The 10,496-nt window shown below is 37.6% G+C and overlaps 1 protein-coding gene across 1 annotated transcript; it reads left to right on the forward strand.

Moving 5' to 3' along the window:
- The first annotated feature begins 8,776 nt into the window (after window positions 1–8,776).
- Window positions 8,777–9,733, forward strand: LOC103194563 (olfactory receptor 8S1-like). The gene has a single exon (XM_007937974.2). The coding sequence runs from the start codon at window positions 8,804–8,806 to the stop codon at window positions 9,731–9,733; it is 930 nt and encodes a 309-aa protein (XP_007936165.1). The 5' UTR covers window positions 8,777–8,803.
- The last annotated feature ends 763 nt before the right edge of the window (window positions 9,734–10,496 follow it).

The following is a 10,496-nucleotide window of genomic DNA, read 5'->3' on the forward strand; positions in this document are numbered from 1 at the left end:
ATTCTGTGGGATCACCTTTCTTTGGAATGGATACAAATATTGACCTGTTCCAGTCAGTTGGCCAGGTAGCTGTCTTCCAAATTTTCTGGTATAGCTGAATGGGTACCTCCAGCTGGGCATCCATTTCCTGAAACATCTCAGTGGATATTCCATCAATTCCTGGAGCCTTGTTCTTCACCAATTCTTTCAGTGCAGGTTTGACTTCTTCCTTCAATACCGTTGGTTCTGGAACATATGGCACCTCCTGAAATGAATGAAGATAACCAGTTCTTTTTGGTACAATGACTCTGTGTATTTCTTCCATCTTCTTTTGATGTTTCCTGCATCATTCAATATTTTGCCCATAGAATCTTTCAATATTGCAACTCGAAGCTTAAAGTTTTTCCTCAGTTCCTTCAGCTTCAGAAATGCTGAGTGTGTTCTTCCCTTTTGGTTTTCTAATTCCAGGTCTTTGCACATTTCATTATAGTAATTGGCTTTGTCTTCTTGAGCTGCTCTTTGAAATCTTCTGTTCAGCTCCTTTATCTTGTCATTTCTTCCATTTGCTTTAGCTACTCTCCATTCCAGGGCAAGATTCAGAGTCTCTTCTGACATCCATTTTGGTCTTTTATCCCTTTCCTGTCTTCTTAATAATCTCTTGTTTTCTTCATGAATGATATTCTTGATATCATCCCACAGTTCCTCTGGTTTTCGGTCGTTGTTGTTCAATGCATCAAATCTATTCTTTAGATGGTCTCTGAATTCAGGAGGGATGTAATCAAGGTCATCTTTTGGCTCTCATGGACTTGTTTTAATTGTCTTCAGCTTCAACTTGAACTTGCATATGAGCAGTTGATGGTCTGTTCCACAGTCATCTCCTGGCCTTGTTTTGGCTGAAGATATTGAGCTTCTCCATCACCTCTTACCACAGATGTAGTCAATCTGATTCCCATGTACTCCATCTGGCAGAGTCTATGTGTATAGCTGCTTTTTGTGTTGTTGAAAAAAAGTATTTGCAATGAATAAGTCGTTGGTCTTGCAAAATTCTATCATGTGATCTCCAGCATTATTTCTATCACCATGTCCAAATTTTCCAACTACCAATGATTCTTCTTTGTTTTCAACTTTTGCATTCCAATGTCACCAGTTATAATTAACACATCTTGATTGCATGTTTGGTCAATTTCAGACTGCAGAAGTTTATAAAAATCTTCACTTTCCTCATTTTTGGCTTTGGTGATTGGTATGTAAATTTGTATAATAGTAGTATTAACTGGGCTTCCTTGTAGGTGTATAGACATTATCCTATCACTGACAGCACTGTACTTCAGGACAGATCTTGAAACTTCCTTTGTGATGATGAATGCTACACCATTCCTCTTCAAATTGTCATGCCCGGCATAGTAGATCATATGGCTGTCTAATTCAAACGGCCAAAACCAGTCCATTTCACTGATGCCTAGGATATCAATCTTTATGCATTCCATTACATTTTTGACAATTTCCAATTTTCCCAGATTCATACTTCATACATTTCATGTTCTGATTATTAATGGATGTTTGCAGCTGTTTCTCCTCAATTTGAGTCATGCCATATTAGCAAATTGAGGTCCTGCAAGATTTAGTTTACCCATATTGTTAAGGTTGGTTCTACTCTGATGATGTATAGAATCCTTCAATGTTGCAACTCAAGGCTTGAATTTTTTTCTTCAGTTCTTTCAGGTGAAGACATGCTGAACATGTTCTTCCCATTTGGTTTTCTAAATCCAAGTCTTTGCACATTTCATTATAATACTTCATTTTGTGTTCTCAAGCTGCCCTTGATATCTTCTGTTCAACTCTTTCATTTCATCATTTCTTGTTTTCTTTAGATACTCCATGTCCAAGTTTCAAATTCTCTTTTGACATCCAATTTTGTCTACTCTTTCTTTCCTATCTTTTTAATGATCTTTGATTTCTTCATGTATATGATATGGTTGTTGTTGTTGTTATTGTTGTTATGTGCCGTTGAGTCAGACCTGACTCATAGCGACCCCTCCTTGGGTTTCCGAGGCAGTATCACTATGGAAGTAGATTGCCCCATCTTCCTTCCAAGGATTAGTTGGTGGGTTTGAACCGCCAGCCTTCTGGTTAGCAGTCAAGTGCCTTAGGCACTATGCTACCAGAGCTCCTGTGTTATGGATATCATATCATCCCACAATTCTTGTGGTCTTCAGTCATTAGTGTTCAATGCAGCAAATTCTTCAGGTGGTCTCTAAATTCAGATGGGATATACTCAAGGTCATGTTTTGGCTCTCATGGACTTATTTTAATTGTCTGCAGCTTCAGCCTGTACTTGTATATGAGTAATTGATGGTCTATTCCACAGTTCCTCTGGCCTTGTTCTTACTGATGATATTAAACTTCTCCAATGTATCTTTCCACAGATGTAGTTGATTTTATTCCTGTGTATTCCATCTGGTGAGATCCACATGTATAATCATTGTTTATGTTATTGAAAAAATATATTTGCAATGGATAAGTCATTGGTCTTGCAAAATTCTATTGTGTGACTCCCAGAGTCATTTCTATCACCTAGGCCATATTTTCCAACTACTAATCCTTCTTCATTTCCAACTTTCGCATTACAATCACCAATAATTATCAATGCATCTTACTTGTGTGCTTGATCAAGTTCAGACAGCAGAAGTTGATAAAAATCTTCAATTTCTTCATCCTTAGCATTGGTGATTCATTCATAAATTTGAATAATTGGAATAATATCCATATGCCTACAAGGAAGATCTTGTAGGCATATGGATATTAACCTATCACTGACGGTGTAGTACTTCAACATCTTTGACAATGAATGTGACATCATTCCTCCTCAATTTGTCATTCCCAGTAAAGTAATACATATAAATGTCTGAGTCAAAATGACCAATAGTAGTCCATTTCAGGAGGTAGCATATGATGAAGAACTGACAGTATTGAAGGAAGTGGGGAAGCTTCATTGAAGACACTGGGGAAAACAAGCCTCCAGGAATTAGGGAATTCCAACTAAGATGTTTCAACAAATAGATGCATAACAAATTATGAATAACATTGCAAAGAATGGGGACCCCAAAACACTTAACTGTGCTCATGTCAAACCTGTACATAGATCAAGAAGCAGCTGTCCAAAGAACAAGAGGATACTGCATGTTTTAAAATCAGGAAAGGTATATATCAGGGTTGTATCCTTCCACCACATGTGTTCAATCTGTGGGCTGAGCAAATAATCCAAGAAACTGTACTATATGAAGAAGCATGCAGCATCAGGATTGGAGGAAGACTCATTAACAATGTTATATCATGGATGTCACAACCTTGCTTGCTGAAAGTGAAGATGACTTGAAGCACTTACTGATGAAGATCAAAGACTACAGCCTTCAGTTGGATTGTGCCTCGATACAAAAAAAAAAAAAAAAAAAAAAGAAAATCTTCACAACTGACCCAATAAGCAGCACCACAATAAATGGAGAAAAGATTGAAGTTGTCAGAGATTTCATTTGACTTTGATCCGCAATCACTGCCCATGGCAGCAGCAGTCAAGATATCAAACATCATATTGCATTGGGCATATCTTCTGCAAAATACCTCTTTAAAGTGTTCAAAAGCAAAGCTATCACTTTGAGGACTAAGGTGCACCTGAGCCATGGTATTTTCAGTCACTTCATATGCATGGGAAAACTGGACAATGAATAAGGAAGACTGAAGAAGAATTGATGCCTTTGAATTATGGTGATGGTGAAGAATATTGATGGACTTCCAAAAGAGCAAACAAATCTATCTTGGAAGAAGTACAGCCAGAATGCTCCTTAGAAGTGAGAATGGCCAGACTTCGTCTCAGTACTTTGGACATGTTATTGGGAGTGACCAGTACTTGGAGAAGGACATCATGTTTGGTAAAGTAAAGATCTGAAAAAAAAAAAAAGAAAGAGGAAGACCCTCAATGAAATGAATTAACACAGTGGCTTCGACAATGGGCTCAAGCAGAGCCACAATTGTATGGATGTCAAAGACCAGGCAGTGTTTTGTTCTATTGTACATAAGATCACTATGAATCAGAACTAACTCAATGGCACCTAACAATAACAATAACACTGATTTATTGTATAATAAAATACTAATGGAGTTTTAATTTTCTCTTCATTTGATTATCCTAATATTGAACCCATTTACATTTAGAAACTCATCTCATACACACATGAGAAGATGATCAAGAAGTTAACTGTGAATACATTTTCACATCCCAAATGAATTTTCTGAAGGTTCATACGGCCTATATGTTCCCAAGAGAAAATTCTGGCTTTCTTCACAGGTACCAAATTCCCTTTCCCTATGCTGCTTCTCTCCTGTTCCCAGAAGACTAACAAGCAAACTCATCTAGGAGTGTACATTGATTGCTTCAATTCACGAGTTGCAAAGGTCACACGCAGAAAATCTCCTGTGGCTCTTTAAAAGTTCATGCTTCTTAGCAAATAAGTCTAAAATTCTGCTTCAGGCTGTAACTCCAGGGAATACAAAGTATTTAGCCAGTCCCCTGGACTCCTAAATTCAGCCTAAGCCAACTGTCCTTTGATTGGCTAGACATTAGAATCCTTTGTTCAGATAATGCTGTAATAAAAATATTTAGTGTCATAGAGAAAATTGTGAGAACCAATGATTGTATGTTCACTTAGAGACTCAGATCTAGCTTGAGACAGAATGAGAGATATTGCTAAAAATGACCTATCAAGAACTTGAAATTTCAAGGCATTTCTCCTAGCTTACTCCAAAACCATGATGAGGTAAGAGCACAAATAAGATTCTGAAGACTTAATCTGCAGGTAACATGCTTTTTAGAGCCTGGGCTAATGTATTCTTCCCCCCTCTCACCTAGGCTCCCAGAGAGAAAACTATGTCTACCTCAAAAGTTGAAAAGTTGTGTTGCATCCTTTTCTAATGAAAATCACCTGATTCCTGATGTATTCACCCATCAACTTAAAGCTCCAGGATATTAGTTTCACCATGAAGCCAAGAGCATGATAATGTCCTCCCCACTTGTCCTAACATGCTCCTTGAAGTGCTTCCTTCTTCCCTTTATTCCCTTTCTCTCTCCTTGGCTTTCTAAAACTTTAGTTTCCTTTTGAAGTCTCTCATTTACTCCCCAGGCATTGATCCCCAGATCTTCCGAAAAACAGCCTCAAGTTATCTTTTTCCTAACATGCTCTGTTTTGCTCCTCCAAAACTCTTCTTCTCCTTAGGAATCCTTAGCAATTATAATAGATCAGAAATCTTGTTTCCAGCTCTGCATATAAATTATATAATCTAGTGTTTCAAAACTTGTAAGGTGTATATTATTTCCCCCAATTCTACTCAATTACAGGAAAGGAAATTTTATTTAAAAGATCAAGTGATTTTACAGCCTGGAAATGACATAATGTGGATTTACCACATGTATGTGTGTCTCTAAATTATAATATGTTGGCTGCATTCTGCTGCACTTCTTGGGCCTCAAGCATAAGGTCTGTATTTTATCTTGGAGAAGCTGAGTCCATCATCTGATAGCAGCACAGATGGAAATATGGTAGGTTGAGGACATTGGGGGCACATTTCCCACTCTCCATGCCTTATTACCTCTCCTCATCAACTACACCTTATGAGTTTCAGAGAGTTGCTTTATGGGCAGTAAAAATCATCATCAGATAGCTTAGCTTTGAGGCATATGAAGGCGGATCAAAGTATAATCTTGGAAAATTTATAAAATAGGTGATACTCATTTCTAGTACCTCCATATCTCTATACTTATAATAGTAACTTTTTTTTCCTTCATAACAGGTGCCTCTTAATAAAACTAGGACTTTAAACTCCTTTGTGATCAGGCTTATCTCCCCAAATCATTTAAACTCTGGACCACTTTTCCCTTCTGATTCCCAGTCATTCATAAACTTATTCATGTTCTCTGATAATATTTTCTGATCAACATTACAAAACAAAGACATATCTCATTCTGCCATGAAAGGTCCTTAGCTATTTTTCCTTTGGACAGGATCCAATTAACCCTCTCCACTTAATGATGTAAAAAACACCCAATTCATAGTGACCCCTCCTTGGGTTTCCGAGGCAGTATCTCTATGGAAGCCACTGTCCAAGGACTGGCTGGTGAGTTTGAACCATCAACTTTCTAGTTAGCAGTCAAATGCCTTAGGCACTGCACCACCAGAGGTCCCAATGACATAAGTATCTGGCAACAAACTTTTTGTATTAGACTTCCCAAAAGTTTTGACATTTTATGTTCAAAATCAGCAGAAGAAAGAAATCACTCGTGGTAATAGTTTAGGCACCAACATGGTAAAAAGGTATGGTTTTACTTATTTTACTCATTTACATAGCAGGAATCCTTCTGCTACTCTACAAATACCCTAAAAAGAAATCCAATTTTCCACTCCTACAGAAGTCAAGTACTGGCAGCAACTTTTCCTAAACATTGTATTTTATGTATTATGTATTATTTATTTATGTATTATGTATTATGCAAGCTTATCTTTCACTTTGTTGTAAGGGTGTAATTCTTCCCGTAAGTCATATAAATTTTGGGGGTTAATAAGTAAGAATATATTTGGAGGCAGGAGGTAGCAAAGAGGCTTTTCTTTGTACTGCTCTGAAATCATGTGCCAAAGGTACCACAGCCCCTTCCACACCCTGAGAAATATGGATTTTCTGCCTGACATAAAGGATTTCACGATTTAATTCCACACATACTGCTTTGTCCATATCCTCTGAAGGTAATGTGATGCTCAGAGTGCCAGGAGCCCAACTGGACACTGTGGTCAAATTTAAATCAAAGAGTGAAATGGGAAATCTTTAGCTATTATTTTCATAAACTATTCCTTAAATAATTGGAAGTATGCAGACATTGAAAAAATAATATACAAAATTCATTATTTTTTATTGCTAGCATAGATTTTACAACATTAATTTTTAATAAATTTCTTCCCAATTCTGCTCAAATACAGGATTCTCAACATTAATTATACAAGCTGAGTAATTTTCCCTGGATATGAATAATTTGTCACTGGATGTGACAGTAGCCACAACCTGGCTACTGGTTATTCAGACAGGTAACTGGACTTAGTCACCTCACTCCTTGGCTGACAGTCAAAAGAAGAGAAACTCTAATTGCCTTTTATCAACTGAACAACACACTTGTCTTGAGTTAGGAAAGGCAAAGATGGATTAGACTTGGACAAATTATGAATAGCTACATTAGTCTAGGGCTGAGACTACAAATCATGGATTTCAGAACATAGTAGGAAAACACGGGCAAGGTTTAGAGAATATAACTCAAGTTTTCATGTGAATTTACAAACCAGCTGAGACATTGACAAGAGCATATTCTGATTATAAAACTGTTAGAAGTGGTTTAAGCTGGGCATGGGGTACGTGTCCACATATTATCCTGTTGCAGATATTATCGTGGAACATCTATGGCCAAATGCAGGTAGGTGTTTCTTATACAGGTTATTACTCAACTGATTATTTTGGATAATATTTTGTTTCATTTCATTTCATTTAAATTTTTAAACTAATAAATATTCATTTAGGGAAATTGAATTAAAATTCATATTTTTGTTAAACAAAAATGAGAAAATACCACCCTATCTCAAAATTCTAGATCTTTTATCTTCCACTGGACCAATGACTGAATCTTCCACCTCATCTTAGCCTCCTACTCCCTCAACAATACCTATCACTTTGTCATCTTCAATACTTATAACACATCTACATATCTGAATTTCAAATCAGTATCTCCTAAACGTATGACTTGCTTACCAAAATCTCAAATGAGCAAACAGTTAATCCTACTGCATTTCCTTTGGAAATTAATCTTCCACTTGCTGTATTGACTTTTGTCTCCTTGAGTTGTCAAAATCTCTCATGATGATCTCACTGAAAGAACACACCAATACACAGAGAGATGTTGTTGTTAGTTGCCACCGAATTGATTCCAACTCATTGTGACCCCATGTGTGCAGAATAGAACTGTTCTAAAGGTTTATTTTAGTCTGCAATCTTTACAGAAGCAGATTGCTGAACCTTTCTTCTGCGAAGGCATTGGGTGGGTTCAGTCAAACTTTCAGTTAGCAGCAGATCACGCACACTTGATCCACACAGGGATTTTAGAGAGAGAGAGAGAGAGAGAGAACTATATATGACGAAAGGAAGAGAAAGAGACTCTGTTCATGATCTCACTTTGCACTTCATCAAATACTTTGCAACAATCACTTGGAAAATCTCACATTTTCCAGCCTTAAAATTTGTGTGGCTGCTTCTGTCTCCACTCTCTTTACCTTCTCTTTTACTTACAACAGATAAAGGGCTCTTACTCTTATCTAAGGACAAAACTCCACTTATGCTCTAGATCCCATTCATTTCCCATCTCTTAAGAACTTCACTTCTATTAGCTCATTTCTCTGATGCATCAATAATTCTCTCTATATTCCTTTTAAGAATGCAAAATGTTTTTTAATTAATATGCATCTTAAAAATAAAAGATAGAAACTCCTAAAGGTATAAGAGGATGATCCACAAAATTACATAAGGGGTTGACAGAGAGGTGGTGGACTGTCATCCAAGATTATCAAAGTTATCATGGTGATTATGGAGTTGGCTTAGAAATATTTGAACATGATTTTCAGCACAGTCATGAAATAACGTACCTGAGCAAGAGGGCTAAGGAACTGGGAGGAACTGGGAAGCACAAAGGAAATTTGATGTTTTTGTTCCTTGGATTCCTAGGATAAAGCTTCTTTTAATCACTATGGGAAACCACAGTGTGTTCAGTGAGTTCATCCTTCTTGGGCTGTCTTCCAACCCCCAGATCCAGGCTCTTCTCTTTGTGCTGTTCCTGGTGATTTACCTCCTGACCCTGATGGGAAACTTGGTGATGCTGCTAGTGATCAGAGCTGATTCCCACCTCCACACCCCCATGTACTTCTTTCTGGGCCAACTGTCCTTCCTGGACCTATGCCACTCCTCTGTCACAGTACCCAAGATGCTGGAGAATTTACTTTCTGAAAGCAAAACCATCTTTGTAGAGAGCTGCCTGGCTCAGGCCTTCTTTGTGTTTGCCACAGGGGGCACTGAGGCCTGTCTGCTGGCAGTGATGGCCTATGACCGCTATGTGGCCATCAGCTCCCCTCTGCTGTATGGCCAGGTGGTGAGTAACCAGCTGTGTGTTGGGCTGGTATGGAGCTCCTGGGGCCTGGCCTTTGTTGATGCCCTTATCAATATCCTCCTGGCTGTCAACTTAGACTTTTGTGAGAGCCAAACTATCCCCCACTTCAGCTGTGAACTGTCTTCTCTCTTCCCTCTGTCTTGTTCTGATACTTCTATCAACTTCACGCTCCTGCTCTGCTCCTCTGTCTTGCATTTCTTTGGAACCTTCCTCTTGATCTTCTTTTCTTACATCCGTATTGTCTCCACCATCATGAAGATCAGCTCCACCTCCGGCAGAAGCAAGGCCTTCTCTACCTGTTCCTCCCACCTTACCACTGTGATCTTGTTCTATGGTTCAGGTTTCCTCAGCTATCTTTTGCCAAACTCTGGTTCCCCTGTAGAAATGATCTTCCCTTTACAGTACAGTGTGGTCACTCCTATGCTGAATCCCCTCATCTACAGCCTTCAGAACAAGGAGGTAAAGGCAGCTATGAGAAGAATGTTCAGAAAATATGTAAACTCTTTGACATAATGGAGCAGAGAAGCAAGGCCACGGGGAAACTAAGCCCTACTTCCACAAGATATCAAGTAACTTGAAATTAAGGTGAATTTCCTATTTGCCTATCATGCCAGCTGTCATCATAGCATTCTATATGCTCATCTAAACACATACAAATGTTCATAAATATGTATGCAGATACATATATTCACTTTTGCATATATGTGACTATTTTTTAACCCTCTTAATAAACACTTTAAAAAAAATTTACATCTCTCACTGAACAATATCCTAGGTATATTAGTCTAAGTCTATTCTTTTGAATTTTAGCCTAATATTCCCTGATAAAGTTATGCCATATCTGTATAACCTTCCCTAATATGGACATTCCCTTTGCTTCCAGTTTTCTGATACAATGAGTAATGTTTCAATAAAAACACTTTATGTAAATCCTTAATTTTGGATTCTTTTTATTCTTTTAGGAGTGATTATCAAGAATTGGATTCCAAAATCAAAGTGCATATATATTTTCAATTTGAATATATTTTGCTTTCCAGAATGGAAAGTTGAAATACTTCACAATTCCTAAGTAATGAACAAGTGCAGTTTTCCCCATTCCCCCCCAAGAAGTAGTTGTTAAAGATCTTTTAAAACATTTTGCCATTCTGATGGGTATAAAGTGATGTCTTGGTTTAGTTTATTCTGCATTTTCCATACTATTACTGAGTTTTACTATCGTTTCATGTGCTTGTTAACTATTTAGATTTGCTTTTGTATAATTTGCTTGTTCCTATCT

This window comes from Orycteropus afer, unplaced genomic scaffold (assembly GCF_000298275.1).
Source record: "Orycteropus afer afer isolate SDZICR_OR568_19922 unplaced genomic scaffold, OryAfe1.0 scaffold00045, whole genome shotgun sequence".
Taxonomy (NCBI): Eukaryota; Metazoa; Chordata; class Mammalia; order Tubulidentata; family Orycteropodidae; genus Orycteropus; species Orycteropus afer.

Excerpts from the sequence above, each read along its gene's own strand:
- LOC103194563 (XM_007937974.2), top strand. The coding sequence starts at position 8,804 with ATGGGAAACCACAGTGTGTTCAGTGAGTTCATCCTTCTTGGGCTGTCT.